Source organism: Argopecten irradians, chromosome 8 (assembly GCF_041381155.1).
Source record: "Argopecten irradians isolate NY chromosome 8, Ai_NY, whole genome shotgun sequence".
Classification (NCBI taxonomy): Eukaryota; Metazoa; Mollusca; class Bivalvia; order Pectinida; family Pectinidae; genus Argopecten; species Argopecten irradians.
Window position 1 is genome coordinate 4,466,152 of NC_091141.1, and position 17,293 is coordinate 4,483,444.

General features: G+C 34.2%; 1 protein-coding gene across 1 annotated transcript; it reads right to left on the bottom strand.

The window, feature by feature from the left end:
* Positions 1-9,602: 9,602 nt before the first annotated feature.
* Positions 9,603-16,735, bottom strand: LOC138329147 (molybdate-anion transporter-like). The gene is made up of 2 exons (XM_069275910.1): positions 16,630-16,735; positions 9,603-11,553 (listed from the first exon to the last, which is right to left on the bottom strand). The coding sequence occupies exon 2, from the start codon at positions 11,459-11,461 to the stop codon at positions 10,103-10,105; it is 1,359 nt and encodes a 452-aa protein (XP_069132011.1). The 5' UTR covers positions 11,462-11,553; positions 16,630-16,735; the 3' UTR covers positions 9,603-10,102.
* Positions 16,736-17,293: the final 558 nt, after the last annotated feature.

The following is a 17,293-nucleotide window of genomic DNA, read 5'->3' on the forward strand; positions in this document are numbered from 1 at the left end:
TGCCCGCGGAAAATCGCAATCATAAGATGTCTAATGTGAGCTAATTGTTGATATGGAAATTATAACCTAATTTAAAAAACATACACTACATGTTTATACTTGGTTATATGTTGTTAGGTTTTTCAATTTTACAGAACAGCAGGTTTTCCTGACCACAGTTCAAAAAGCGGTATTTTTAAATGAATTTCATTGCATATAAAGTTATTCGAAAACAAATTATACATCACAGGTACTTTTATATTTCACGTCCTTGTATGTCAAATCACGTTATCAAAATAGGCTGATGTGCTGATGTACACACTATACTTGTTATTCCGTTATCGACTTTTTTAATCTCCCTTTTCAGAAACCCAATGTGCGAAAGGATTTAAGTTAACTTTTAGTTTTTTCTTCAAAATTTCGATTACTATTTTCTTTTGATAAGGTCGTTACCTAGACAAACGTTTAGTCAATGTATATATAGGTACTTGACATGCTGTGTATTGTGTACGGTCCTATAGGCCGCCCAGCTGTGATGGTTTATGTGAAATGACGCGACTAGGGGACAATATGTTAATAGATAGGATTGCTAGTATAGGCGGTAACACCAGGGAACATTTTCATCTCATGAATTTTTATTCGCAATCGTGATACACGAAATGTAATATCCATCTTACCTTCTTACGAGTAAACTTACAATATATGTATGGTTACACGTTTTGAACGACTTTTACTTTTTTAACACATGAAGTGTGGTGTAGCTTACCATTTTAATATAAACAATGCGTGTAGTTGGTGAATAACGATTTATGAAAGTAAATACAACAAAGTAAATTACAAGATTGAATTATCAGTTTTGGATACAATGTAAACATACATTGTCACACGTTTGACCAATTGACCGTCTACAAGTAAAGCTCTGGGCTGTGGAATATATAGTAGAGCGGCATATGGGCAAACAAATGGGAAATTCGTGCATTTTTATGATAGTAGCGCAAACCTTGGGGTGCAAGTTGTTATGAATATCTAAAAGAGAATAAGGGCGGGAGCCATCGCAAAAAATGTGCCTACTTCCGGTATTTTTCAAGATGGCCGCCATTTTCGTGGTGAAAATAAGAAAAGTAATGAATTAGTAAGCTGCAACTTTTGATAAAATCATGAAACTTGACATGGGAGTAGCCAAGACAACCAAAAATAGAAATTAAACAGCAAGTTATTGAAAAGGGTATCACTTTCGGTATTTTTTAAGTTGACCGCCGATTTTTTATGTGAAACTTAGAGAAGTAACAAAATTACACTCTGCAGGTTTTGATAAGAATATAAAAATATGCATGAGAGTAGCCAAGACGATCAAAATAAGATTTAAATCGGTAGACACTGAAAAAATTACCTACTTGCGGTATTTTTCAAGATAGCGTTCATTTCTTGTAGGCAGACCTAGCTAGAATTTTAGGAAGTAATACCCGGAGAAGTTATGAAATAACAGATAATTTTTTTTTTATAAAAGCATAAAAATGCATGAAAAGCTCCATATGGAGGTGTAATTCACCTGAAGTGAAAATAATATGAAACTCGATAATATTTGCAATTTTAAACTAGTTTTTATTGGGATCATTGGTTTTACGCTGCCAAGTATGATGTTTGGTGATCCTGCTGTATTGCAATGTTTGGGGAGGACCCTCGGAAACATGGCAACGCTGAGAATGTTACAAGCTGAAGTTGTCTTCAATCTATATGTGGTCACTGCAGTTGAGTTGGTTGACGATGCAATATACCCCCTCTTACTTTCACATCGTTCGGGTTAACACTTATTTAAAACAACAATACTTATATAGAAATTGAAACTAATTTTGAATATATAACTGTATTATAACCAAACAATTAGTGTCAGAAATTACTGCACAAAAGGAACAATACTACAAATATATATCATTCACATACCGATATACTGTTAAGGATAACACTATACTTAGAAGATAATTAAACAAGAGCCTAAAACAAAGGATCAAACGGCCACGCAAATGCTTATGTGTATCGATGAACATCTCCATTAAATTATTGTTTTACATCTAAACAACAATGACTAGCTAACATTAATTTTGCTGATAGTGCTTTTCAATGCAGAAAGGAAAAATTCTTTAAATGTGTTAGTTTTGTTTTTGTTTAGGTAATATCACTTATTGTAATTGGTGAGAGAATCAATCAATGTAGCGTATGTAGCTTACGTTTAATAACTGATCACAAAAAAGATGTTTGACATCATTACAAACGTTATTCAGAGTATCAATAAAACTCGATTTCATTACAATGAGATTTGACCCATATACCATCCATGTGATAAACCATGTTTCTGTTTTAAGATCACCCGTATAGTATGCTGTTGACATTTATATTGACAGTCAATATCGTCAGAGTCCGCTCAGGAAAACAACGATTTGATTGTAAAGACGGACGGATTCTCCTCATGTCAAATTATGGTGATGTTGGGGCAGCTGTAAAGTTCAGTGGAGTTCGACTCAATAATTCTACGAAAGTTGAACGGCCGGTTCTCGGGTTGGTCTGTGTCATCGACTCATATAAATTTCTAAAAATTATGTCGATCTGTAAAGGACTTGGGTTTGTTTCTTATAGCAGAAGACACCATGCATATCCAATAGCTAATACCGAAGCCTCATTGTCGAAACGCATTGCGGCATATGTTTATTATATTATAATGTGGTCAACAAAGAACTTTCCTTTGCTATCAGAGTAATTTTAACATCCAAGGTACACGCATACAATTCACCACCCAAGAACATGAAATGATTTTAATTGTTACATATTAAGTATAATGCACACTAGAAATCCAAATATCCCTTATAACTAAAAGTCATTACTTTGAGTCCAGCTAAAACACGGCAACAATAAACATTGAGTTTGAGGTTGTTGAATCCACGCGATGGGAATCATTTAACAACCAAACCCACAGAATCGTTTTCTCTCCTTAAATCCATGGCGTGAAATACAATAGCTGCCATTCATTCAATATAATGTATTTCTGTGAACTGTACAGAAGATGCCGTTTTGCCCAAAGGCATACAACTCGTGTTTGGATTTTTGCTTAAAAGGCAATATACAAGAACTAAAAATAATATTAAAAGTGCCATCGAATGAAGTTTAAAACCTGCTTTTGCGATTCGTAACATTATCTCTAAATGTCAAATGTCATAATCCGCAAACAAAACAGTCTTGGGGTATTTGATGTGAATCAGACAAGAGAATGATGACAAAAGCAGAACTCCAAATTAAACACTAAGAACTAAATGGCTTTGCCCTTTGTACACGTCTGTCAATTAGTGACAGTGGGAAGAATGTGTTAATTGTGAGGAACAATAGTTTTCACGTTTATTGTTCTTTCACTTTAAAGCCCAAAATAAGTTACTTGTAGTGTAAGAGTATATTTATCTGAACTACTACTACACACTGCAAGCCTCTCCCGGGATCTGGGATGTTTTCACGATTTCGAAGGATGCTGCTATGATGAGAATTTAGTTCCCGAAATATTGAGAAGTTGTTGATTCATAAATAATTTGAAATCCAACTCGCGAAAATAAAAAAAAGTTTCAAATTAAACATTCTCGTTCACAAGTTGATAAAGCAATTCTCATTGTCGGAAACTTTTATATTATATGTTGGCCAAGGGTTTACTAGACTGTCAATCTTTACAATAACATACATCAAGGACAACAACCCAACTAAAGAAGCATTTAACAGACATAGTAAAATATTAAACAGAAAATACTGCTGCTCCAAAATAAAATTAAAGGCATCACCACACCATAAGGTCGATCTATGTATACATACATGTTTATACTTGGTACAGTTTTTAGTTTTATTTACTTTGGGTCTGCTGACTCATCAGTTTGATGTTCTGAAATTATTTTACATATTTACATTAAAAAGTTGCATCAGTTTATACATACACTTGTTCTTGGGTTTTTTTTTTTTAAATAATATTTTTTTGTGAATCTGTTACGAATATTAGAGAAACATGGACATTTCAATACAAAATGAAATTCATCTTCAATATCATATAAATTATATAAAGTACATGTTCTTGAATGTTGTGGTATATTTTGGTAACGACCATTTTCTACATTAAGATCTTATTTTGGAAAATTCTTTGAGAAGATCTTTTTAACACGAGTAAAATAATTATTTTGCAGATGTTCTTATCTGTTCAAGACAACCGTGTTTATATATATCCATATACCTTTGTTTGATAATTCAATGTCATCTATATTATCTGTTTGTCAAAGTTAATCTAAACCTATTCTATACCATTCATTTTTTTATATTCATCACCCATACATCATTGTGGTCTAACATTTCTTGATAAAATGATTTCAAAATACAATTTTGAGTTTCTATTAGTTTCAGCCAACACATCAATTAAGAGCACCAAAGGATATCTACCAAATTCTAAGTAAACCATAGCATTACAAGTATTTTTACGTACGCCAAGTACACGTTTAAACATAGTATGTATCTTTTCTACGTCAGCTGCTTTATGAAAACCCCATATTTCTGAGCTGTAACTTAAAACATCAGTGACAGAAGTATAAAAAACTGATAACTGAGTTTCTATATAATAAAATAATGTTAACGACATACGTTCATAACTGCAAATAATGCTTTTCTGCCTTGAGCTGCTATTTTTTGTTGAGTTTTTCTAAACTTTCCATTTAAATTTTGTAGCATCCCAGGTAATGAAATTACTTAACAATATTCAAATGGCATCCATTATATGTCCATTTTTCATTATTTCCCAAAATTTCATCAAATACATTAACCCTTGAATAGTAATTCATAACTCAAATAAAATGACGATTAGTTATTTGTTGATATTTGAACAGGTCGGTCGTGCGATCGTGACATGATAGGATTGGTTTTGGTTTTATTATTTTAACGTCAATTAACAGCCAGGGTAATGTACATGTAAGGACGTGCCAGGTTTGTTGGTGGAAGAAAGACGGAATACTCGGGCAAAAACCAGCGACCAGCGGTCAGTACCTGGAAACTGCCCCACATGGGATTAGAACCAGCATCCCAGAGTTTCGAATCTCGAATTATGTTGGGCAGTTGCCAGATACTGGCTGCTGGTCGCTGGTTTTTCTCCGGGTACTCCACCCCACCAACATGAAAAGAACTCAGAAGAAGATGGCATATTGGCTGTTAATAGCAGACAAAGCAAACTCAATTCAAACAACATGAATGGATTAAGTAAATTACGAAATTGACACTTAAATGGAAAGGAAGGATATCACGAGACATTGCGGAGACGGAGAAGAACATTTGATATTAAGCACAGATGAAACACAATAAAACAAAAAGAATAAAAAGGTGGAGTACACCCCTGGTCCTTGTTGTAGGTGCAGGCTACAGGAAACTTAGTGTATGGACACTTTATATATGGAGGTGATTGTTTGTATTATTGCTTAGCAAGGTAATTTAATGCTTGTGTTTCTCGGGAGTTTTTCCCTGTGAGTTTGAAAAAGGTATAATAAGTACGCTGTATAAATCTAAGAATGATCCAAACAGTTATCGAGCGATATCTTTACTTCCTGTCACTTTAAAAATCTTTGAAAAAACTTTTTCCTAAGAGACTTGAGTCCACTAAACTTTTTGTCGTAAATCCGCTACAAAATGGCTTTCAGCCTCGTGTTAGCAGTACGATGACCTCATTTTTGGTAAATGAAGCGGTAACATATGCCAATGAGCAAAGTAATAAGTTATTTACAAGTATTCTTGATGCCACTAAAGCATTTGATTGTGTTTGGCAGTACGGATTATTTATGAAAATATATGATTTAGGGTTTTATATAAAATTTATCAATTTTTTGTTTCTAACATGTTCTCTATATAACAAGGTACTAAGCAGGGTAGTGTTTTATCACCCTGACTGTGTACATTGTTTATGAATGATCTTTTGGAAGAATTATGTAAATCAAAGGTTTCACTAATGATAGAAAATGGTATCGTTACCTGTCCCACTCAGGCTGACAATATTGTACTTTTATCTTATACTAAATGTAATCTAAATGTTTTGATGAATTTATGTTATAGATATAGTTGTAAATGGTCCAAAACATGCATTGTAGTTTTTAATGAATCGAAAACATGTTTTGCAAGATCCGCACGCAACAAGAGTGTGTGTGGTTAAACTGTGAATGAGTCTGCACATACGACACATGTTGGAATATTTTTAGACAAATATAAACTTGGTTGTCCTGATATTGAAAATGTACTTGAAATAATTCAACATTTTTGTGCCAAAGTCATTCAGGGGTTTCCTTTAAGAACTAGATAGGACATGGCACTTGGTATGTTGGGCCTTATTTCTTTGAAGGCAAAAGTCGAACAGTCTAAACTTCATTTTTGGTTCGATGTGTCGTCTGAGATCTTAAGCTGCTGTAAAACAGCTAATTCTGTTAAGGCCAGAAACACCTCTGTGTTTATAAAATACTAAAGGTGTCATTACCGACATCTGGGTTATTATTTTTAAGTACGGTCTAGAAGAAGACTTGAACATATTTCTGGAAGACGGAGTTTTCCTTCCAAACAGTCTTGGAAATTGTTTGTTAAAAATGCTATTTATTGGAAAAAACTATCTGAATGGCATGTGCGCCTTAGCAATTGTGACGATTTTAGTCGATTTAAATGTTTGCATGGATCACTTCGTCCGTCGTCTCTTTGGTTACTTTAGAAACACTTATCTTCTGTTCAAGCTAATATTTGCAGTAGAGTAGCAAGTCTGTGGTTGTTAAGCCCACGTTGTGAGCTGTTATGTGCGAAATGTAATGTGATATCTCATGATGCTTTAGCCCATTACATACTTGATTGTAAACATCATGATCTATTTGATCTACGTGATGAATTCTTCACAAATATTGTCAATAATTATCCAGTTGAGTTATACGTAAAATTAGACAATTTAGATCGACACCAACTAATTATTTGTGTCCTATTAGGGTACATCCCTGATTATATACAGGAACTATTACCGGATGATGGGTATTCTATAAGATTTGCTTATGTTTGTTGTTGTTTTTCTGTGAAAGCTTTCAATAAACATGTGTACATTCTTTCATTTATATCATGATGTCTTTGAAGATGTCAGTTTGGTTTTAATCATTTTTCCTTATTGATGTATTGAATTTATTCCCTCTCTCTCTATATTTTTTCCTCTGAATTTTCTTACAATAATGTCATGATTTAGGACGTCAAATATGTGTAGCTTATGTAATCGCTTCCATTTTTCTTATTGTATTTATGGAGGAATAAAGTCAAAGAAGAAGAAAAGGGAAAAGACTAAAGCCAGCTACAGTTGGGTTAGAGGGTGACGGGAGATGACACACACACCATCACAGTAAAAGCTACTTACTGTCAGGATTATATGTATAAACAATTACAGAGTCTGCATCTACAACATTGTTTTATGGTGGGCTTATCACAGAGCCTGTATCTGTTAAATTGGTTTATGGGACTATAAAACAATACTTAGACCGACTAGTTTTTGCTGTGTTTAAAACATAATGCTTAATCTCTTCCAACTTAAATCTATTAAAAGTATTTTAGGGATTACATAAGTATTCCAGACTCTGTACCAGATATGACGTTAAAGCGCTTATGAAAGACAGTCTTGATCTGTACAAGTATATATACATTCATGATTTATATTTAGTGTTGTATGTGCTTACTCAACAAATTTCTGTATTTAACCAATAAGTTTATATGTCCTTGTTGGTACCAAACAAGATGCTTCTATGACCTTTAGTCATCTGAAAATCAATTAAATTTTAGCAAAATATCCTTAATTGCTAAATGAATATATCTTCTAAAAATAATAGCATCAGAATACTAGCTATAAACAAATGTACTTTAGTGGATCAGTAGCAGAATTATTTAGAAGTTATTTCTGATACTGTATATTTCACAATTGTAACCTTGAATAGATCAAGGTCATTCAGGCCAACAAACAATATATGCCCTCACTCACCGCAACATACTGCATGCCCAATAGTATGTATCTAGACCTCTAAATTATTAACAAGAAGTTATTTCAAAGATTTTAGCCCATATGACCTCTTATGAAAGTCGAAGTCAATTACGTGAACAAAAGTGGACTTTATACCAGCATCCTACAGGCCAAATATCTAGTACAAATGTATCTAGGCCGCTCTATAGTTATTGACAAATCCTTTAAAGATTTTAGCCTTTTAACGATTAAACATGCATCTGATACGTAATTATTGTCATCTTTAATATACATGTATTTTCATTACACTGTTACGGTGATTTTTTTGGATGTATAACTTTACAAAAACAGCGAGTAAAATTTTCATATGATTTTCACATGAAAATCACAACGTTATAATGCAAAAAATCATTAGATTTTGGTTTTCGTCCACGGATAAGTCGCACTCCGATTTTCAGAGAAAAAAGTCTCTTATGTATTTATCAAAAAAATTGCTTAGAATATATAATAGTCAATGTCTATCAATGCAAGTTAAGAAAGCTTTTAAGACTTCACCTTAGCATTCTGCCGGCCCAAGTCTCTATGTGTCCCAGATTTTAGCCTGTTTGACCCCGTGACCTTAAATGAAGTTTAGGGTCATATAGGTGAACAAATATTATAAACCTTTATTCCAAACAGGCCCAATATCGTTCATTTTAACAAACTTGGTTACATTTCATCGAAGCATGCTACAGCTATAGCTATGTATCAGTTCTTTCAGATTATTTGGGGTTATTGAGAAAATGTTGTTAAGTGAACTGGAGTGGATGAAGCACAATGGCAATATAGGTCATTGTGACTTAAAAATTAAGAACATAAGAGCTTAAATGAAATTAATATTTGCAAATGAAATAGAACAAAGAAATTGTAAGGTATTAATAATTTCAGTCTGTATTTTAGTTAAGATTTTTTAAATCAAGGCAAGTGAACTTGAGCTCTCATAATTGGAAGAAGGTGCTTATAGGGAGAAGAGGTGCTTATTGTGTCAAACATGGTTTTCAATATCATAAAATAATTAATTTTTATTTGTTTTCATACTAAATCCAACTCTCTGATTGGCAGATTCTTTTTCTTCTTATATTATGAAGAAAAATTCCGAGAATGGCGTGGAAATCTGACGTAATCATGACGTCACAATAGAGACGTCGATGTTGCGTATTGATTTAAAAAAAAATTATCCATTGGAAAATCAAAAGAATTGTACGTTTAAACGTACTATATGTTACCAATTATAATGTCTGAAAAGTTGATTATAAGCATTGATTATACTGTTTTTTAACTTCATATGGGTATAAAATTAATTTTGTTTGCAAACTTTTGTGAGAATCCCCCACAGTTTGAATCCGTCTCTTACACTACTAAACACCGCGAGACGCTTATGACGGATAAAAACGTTTTCACAATACTTGTCTATCCACGAAACAGCTTTTTGCAAACAAAATGCACAAACACAAAGCGCTGCGCTTCTTTCATATCCCCATATTAAGTCAAAAAATAGTAACATCAATGCTTAAATAATTCAAAATAATAAGTATCTTTCTGTTTCTGCAACAAATGATTCAGAATCTTATAACCAACAAACAAATAAGATTTTATTGAAGACACATATTCCACACAAACTTAAACAATGATCCCTTTTGTTCAAAGCAGGTTTATACAGTTCAGTTTTGTTTATAATAGAAGCAATACATAACAACCTAATCAAAATAGTCTTTTCTGTCAGATATATTTTCCTTTAATCAAATATGCATTTATCGTTTTTATGTATCATTTTCCTGAATAAAAAAAAAATAATTGTTTTAATTGATAAAGATCTACTACTATCCCACTTTGATACTCAGATCACAAGTGAGATCTATATCTTAGCACACTTCATTCTGATTGTATTTCAAATTTGCAATTTGTAGCACAAGAATATTATAATACATAGATAGTATTATTTAAATAATTTAAACGAGTCCTAGAATTCATCGGGACTACATATTTACTATACAAATTGCACCAGGTAGTCTCATATCATATCACATTATCCATTAGTTAAAAAAATACAATTTTTGGAGTAAATATCTAAAAGATGTTATGTATGTGGTCACTTTCTAGCCATGCTGCTTCTTGTTTCAACCTATCATCATCTTTGGTGACCTTGAGAAATCGAGCTCCACTAGCCACCGCAAGAACGAGGAGGAGAAGGCAGAGGACGAAGATCATCCTGTTGCCATGTTGGAAAATATCCTCATGTAATAACATCAATATGACACAGGCAATAAGGTTTATAGGAACACGGAACCAGTTAATTACACCCCAACGATGAGTATCTGGAATGATTCGACTCCGGAGATGTCCCATGGCTGGGAAATATATTCCCACAGCGACCTCGAATAATGTTAGAGCAGAGAAAGAGAGTGATGTGTCTCTTTTTTCTGGATGAGTGGAAATAATGAGAAGCAGGTTAGCTACAACTGCCATTGCTATAGACAACATGAGTAACACAGAGGGCTGGAAACGTCTTGATGTTGACACTATGTTGAAAAATCCTTGTCCTACTAAAATACTTGCCATAAAACTTGAAAACACAATTCCAAGTGAAGGATTTCCAGCTTGTAGGATGGGTGTCCAAAGAAATATCACAATATAAATGACACTTTCAAATAGAGCCTCAATAGCGCCAAGCATGAATATTTCCTCTTTTGTTACAATCATCTTAAACCCTTCTCCACATAACTTTTTAAATTTCATTTTGTTAACACTGTAGTTTTCTGTCCAGTGGGCCGATACCATAATGCCAGAAAAGATAAGGAACGGAATGGCAAGCATATATGGAGCAACTGGTCCCAGCCCTAGACCTTCTGATACCAAGTTAGAGGAAACACCAGCAAGTACTGCCAAAACACCATTCCACGTGGAGGCTTTGGCAAATGTGACAGATATCCACTCTTTTGGGAAGTCGTGTGTTTCTAAATGTTCATGAATGTACCAGGCTTCAAATGCAGAAAACAACACAGACGTAGCGATACCGCCGATGATTCTTCCTATCAGTAAAATACCGTAACCGGTAGACAGTTTCATTAAACAGGATACAGAGTATAGAACTGTAAACAACAAACAAAGCTTTTTACGTCCAAATTGATCTGCTGCAATTGGGGTCCATGTTCCAAGGATAATCGTTGAAGCGAATCCCACAGCATACAGAGTTGCTATCTGTGGCTCTTGGTAGCCATAGTAAGAGTAGAGTTTATACAGGTAAGGTCCCTGTAACCAATCAGCAAACACCGCCATTAGATACGCAGCAAAATATCCCCGCTGGAATTTCAGGAACTGTGGATTGTTCCCTTCCGAGAAATCCTTTCTCCTTCGGTAAGCCAAAAACTGAAACCCTCCACAGAGGCACAGCATTATAAAGAATGTGATGTAGGTAATGGCAATCATCTTTCTGTTCGATTATCTCCCCTTGCCTAAAACTTTTAAATGTTGTTCACTTGTAACAATGGGAAGATTCCTGGTCTTCAAACAGTAGCAACCTGAAAAGATATCAAAAGGCACAAATTAATAAATCACCCTGGAGAAAAAGATTTTTAACTATAAATGATTTGTATAGATAATTAAATGCCTAGAAATAACCAGAATGATGGGCCCGGGGTAATCATCCTTCATGGTCTCAGGTGTGGGCCGCATATGCTGTGGTATCATGAATAATTCATTACCCATATCCTGGCCATTTGATTGGCTCGCTTAAAACCATGCGGATCGATACCATCAAATTCCGTGTCTCAAAACGTACTTGGAGTACAAATTGGTACACTTTGTTTATATATTTCAACGATTTACTAAGAGAATCTATACCAAATATGTAAGTACTTGATATTTTGTAACAAATTCAATGCTACTTGCAACTTATGCTTTCAAATGTGTGATTATAATTGTGAATTTTGTTAATTGTCTTCATTATTTCAGTTTTTCTTCTTCTTGTTTTTCAACTCAAAATACCTGCTACACTCTAGATTATGTACGTGAAGGCTGACTTACGTATGTCATGCATGAGTGCATATCCAAATCCGATATAGAGTTTTTCATTTTGTTTTGTTTCACTTTCACAAAGGTGCCAATAACTTGAACACACTTGTTCATCTGTGGGCAGATTTATGAATATATATTTTTGACCACATCATAAATCACCCAAATTCAGGGTTATGTGAGAAAAAAACTGCGTACAGTTTTCGAATTAAGGTGTCATAATTTTCATATGGCACTTTTACTAACATAACCTTATATATTAATTATTAGATTTATTATTCAAAACGGGGCATTTCATTATTTAACTTCATTGTCTCAATTAACTGCAATGTTCTAAAAACATACATTGTATAAAATCCCCTCCATGTATGCATTGCTTACTATATGGCTAAAATTAGAACACATTTAAAATCAATACGTGGGTTTTGAGATCCCAAAACGACAAAAGGTAAATTGTACATTACACACATCGTTTTCAAATCTCGAAACCCTGTATTGTCACCTAATTGCGACAAATGGTGACAATTAATAGAAATCAATAGTTCATGCGCAAAAACTATAGTCTAATAACAGTTTGCATGTACATATTAATTACTCAAATGCAGGATTGTTAACCAAATGAGGGATGATGTCCAACCTGTCTGTATATATGTACATTGTATATTAGTTGCCTACAAAGATATAACAGGAGGTGTACCTAAGGTATACCTTAGGTACCTAAGGTATACCTTAGGTACTTTTTTGGTATGAAAGACAAAGAGGGAGACTAATGAGGGGTTTTATCTAGTCAATATAGGTACATTTTAGGTATGTTTTAGGCACAGTTTAGGTATACCTAATATGTGCCTAGTGGCATGATGTGCCTAAAAAGTACCCGAAAGCTGCCTAGGATATACCCAGAGAACTACCTAAAAGATACCCGAAACCTACAAAGTACCTAAAACATACCCGAAAGCTACCTAAAATGTACCTGAGAGCTACCTAAAACATAACCGAAAGCTGCCTAAAATATACCAGAGAGCTACCTAGAATATACCTGAAAGCTACCTAAAATATACCCGAACTTAGCTGCCTTAAACATACCCGAAAGCTACCTAAAATGTATCCAAAATCTACCTTAAACATACCCAAAAGCTACCTAACATGTACCCAAAAGCTACCTAAAACATATCCAAAAGCTAACTAAAATGTACCCGAGAGCTACCTAAAACATAACCGAAAGCTGCCTAATCATACACGAAAGCTACCTAAAACATACCCGAAAGCTACCTAAACATACCCAAAAGCTACCCTAAAAGCTACCTGAAAGCTACCTAAAAGGTACCCGAAAGCTATCTATGATATACACAGAGAACTACCCAAAACATATATACCCGAAAGCTACCTAAAACGTACCCGAAAGCTACCTAAACCGTACCCAAAAGCTACCTTAAACATACCGGAAAGCTACCTAAAACGTACGTACCCGAAAGCTACCGGGTACCTAAAACATACCTGAATGCTACCGAAAACACATCAGCTTCCTAAAAGCTACCCGAAAACTATACTCAAAATATGCAAAAAAAAAATTCCCTTATAATTTCAATCATATATGTATAATTGATTACGAGAATACAACATATGTGCTTTATGAAAAGCCTTTAAATAGCTAGTATGCATCAAAATTAATGAAATTTCACGGTTGATTGCAGTGTACAAGAAATCACCTATTGAAAAACGAATATTTGCAATTATGAGAAAAATAAAGAAAATTGTGCATTGATATTTGACACAGTGATGTAAAATTGGATTCCAAATCTAACCATACCACAATCATTATTGTAGCTTAATTGTTTTTACATTGTTGAGCGATCTGTAATAAACATAATTCCTGGTACGGGGATCGCCCGGGTACAGAATAGGGGACGGGGTACACGAAATCACCTCCATCCATGTTCACTACATATGTGTTTATAATCACTAATTTGAATTTCATACCTTATATATGGATAATTGTTTATTTTGAAAGTACATCGATATCCATCTGGATTTCAACACACCAATATTACAGGTATTTTGAAGTAAAGCTGTTCTGACAGTCATCAAAATTATTTCATAATGTTCTAAACACGGTTTTATTACATCCTGTAAGATGTGAAACAATTCTAAAATTGGCCATGTTTGGGAATATTTAAGATAATGCCAATGCAGGTGTGAAAATTCACATGTTTAGAAATGCCCTGTGGTTTTGATTATTGTCATGAAGTAAACCAAGCATATTTGTTTCTTATAATTTTTCAAATAACTTTGGTTAAATGATAAACAGAAGATTATACAAATGTTGAAAAGAAAAAACAATGAATTTATAGTAATATTGTGTATAAACAATGATTATATATTTGAAGATGATTAAACGAAAATCTGAGGAAATTTGACACATCCAATTGCAAGACTCCATGTAATTCAATACACAGAAAACACAGGAAAGAAGTACATTTGAGAATGTAGAATATATTCAAGTCTTAATATGTACATCAATCAATTTATCATAGTCACATATTACTCCATCCTAACATATTCAGATACGTGGACCTGGCATGGAAAAATCCTAAGTCAAAAATAACTACGTTTTAGGTACTTTGTAAAATTCAGAAATGAAGTCAATATGAGGCACATTTTAGGTATAGTCTAAAAAAACCTAAGTTGAAACTATACATTACAGGTATTTCTAAAATATTCAAAGACCACCATAGGCACATTTTAGGTACTTTGAGAATTTCAGAGTCCAAACTGGGTATGTTTTAGGTACTTTGAGGATTTCAAAGTCCAAATTGGGTATGTTTTAAGTACTTTGAGAATTTCAAAGTCCAAATCGGGTACATTTTAGTATATCTCAAAAACCATAGGTATCTTTTAGGTATACCTAAAATGTACCTATTCTGATAGGTACTTTTTAGGTAACCTTTAGGTACACTTTAGGTATACTTCAAAGTACCTATTTTCCCCTGGGTTGGAACTATAGCCACGTACTGAACTATTAACAGGTCAAGGATGATCGACCCAGTCCAATCAAGCTACTTTCCGCTACACTCCTCCCTTTTTTTTTCAAAATCTCCGCCCTCGAAGACATATGAGACCATAATACCTGAATACCACCACTATCGGTACTTTAATTGGGCATCAAGTTTATAACAGGAGGGGACAAAAATGTAGCAGGAAGACTTTGATTCGAACCCCGACCTCCGAACACTAACTGAATGCTCTAATGCTGAACTACTTGCAGGTCACAATAATGATCGGCTCAGTCCAATCCCACTAGAGATACATATATACATGTATATGCATGTACCTAAGCAATATGGGTCACTACTCTCATTTATAACATGAGTCGACTGGTCGGATATTATTTGCTGACTGCATGTCGACACAACGTTATGTTTCAAAGGTGTCTCGTGGTGCTATACCTCGAGCTCTAACATTGTCCGAGTAATGGGCACCAAAGAATGCCTTTTTTGTTTAAATTAGGTGAGCAGACTTGCAAATTGCACCAGACAGTCCCTAGCTATAGATCATGATCAGTTGAACTTGACAACTTACAATACATTTATTAAACCAAGGACGTATATGAGAAGGATAAGTCACACTGGGTTTTGGGGAAGTCCAAGGCAGGCGCTTTTGTGTTTGTGCACTGACCGTGACGTTGGGCGACGACTGATTTTCCTTTGATATCCGCCGGGGAGCCTTTGATGTAGCTTGCGGGTGCGAGGGTTACCGTCTTGCTTTCTGAAGCGGTGCTGTCATTTCATGAGCTGTCGATTTTTTTTAACGAAAATTTAAGACATATCCCCAAAACATTCCGTCTTTAAAGCAAGTTATAAACGTCGTGAAATTTAATAAACTTTACAATGGTGTTTCGTTTGACTCGATAAGACAAGTATTTGTTGAGAAAAACGGTTTTTATTCCCAGTTCATAGGCGTCTCGCGTGGTGTTTAGTAATGTAAAGAGACAGACACGAATCCTTCTCACTTATAAATCCTTGATTAAACTAAACAATGTAAATGTATAAACATTCTCGGGCCCCCCATTGGCTGTCAAGCTATCGTTATACCAACTGACAGAGTGAAAGGAAGGGAAGTAACTCTGATGGATGAGAGTGATATATAAACTGGCAACAAAGACTGCATGTAAGCAGAAAGACACATAATTAATATATGTTTCTGGTGTAATGTACGTGATTTATTGTTGCCTACATAGCGGGGTACATCTGTATATTACGTTTATAAAAAAGTTGTACAATATTATCTAAACTCTAATATTATCCGGGTACCTACATTATATCGCACCATATATCATGTACAACTACATACAGACCTCTTTTAGCCAAACAGTTACATCACAGGGCTATGTATAGTTTCTATATGAAAAATAGCCAGAAATACATATAAATAACTAGGCCTATACATGGCCCTGTGGTTACATGACGTTATAGTAGACTTATTTACATGTTCAGGCTAAATAAACTTTTTAAAGCGAGTGGTATTTTACCGAAACAGTCAAATCTAAATCGCAACAATCTCAAAGAAACATGGGGTTGCATTGTTACCTTTCGAGCATGTTGAGGTATAAAAATATTACTGAAAATCGCATGGAACGTCTAGATCTGAACGTTGTGGTGGTTGGTGACATGTCACTTTCATACTCTCTAACATCAATTTTGAGAATGTGGAACTAATATATGAACATTTAATTCAAATATAGATAATAAAACTACAAATAATGTATTAAAATCTTATGTTATTATTCTAAAATAGAAATAAAAAGGTGAAAAGAACAAAATATATTTCAATATGATTTTTTGGGTCCTAGAGTGTAAAAACCGGAAGTTAAACAAGGTGGGGGCTAAACCATGTAGCCCGCCCCGAGCCCGAGCTTTAAAACCCGAGCCCAAGCTTTGGTTATTTTCGTTTTTCTACACAACGACAGCACATATTATAACGATTTTTGACACAACATTTCTTTGTGTTATGTTTTATCTTTCTATGTAAGTTATATTTAATCAAATTAATTTGAATTTCACAAATCGACCTTTATCACTTTTCAAGGGGCTAAACCATGTAGCCCGCAATGGAGCGTGACATTTTACGATTTTTCCAAATTATTAAAATATTATGCCTTTTTGACAATAATTGCCGTAACCCAAACACCAAGTAAACATAGCTGGTCATAAAGGTATAAATTTCAACATCAATATCAAATGATTTCATAAC

Coding starts and splice junctions, on each gene's coding strand:
- LOC138329147 (XM_069275910.1), bottom strand. CDS start 11,461: ATGATTGCCATTACCTACATCACATTCTTTATAATGCTGTGCCTCTGT.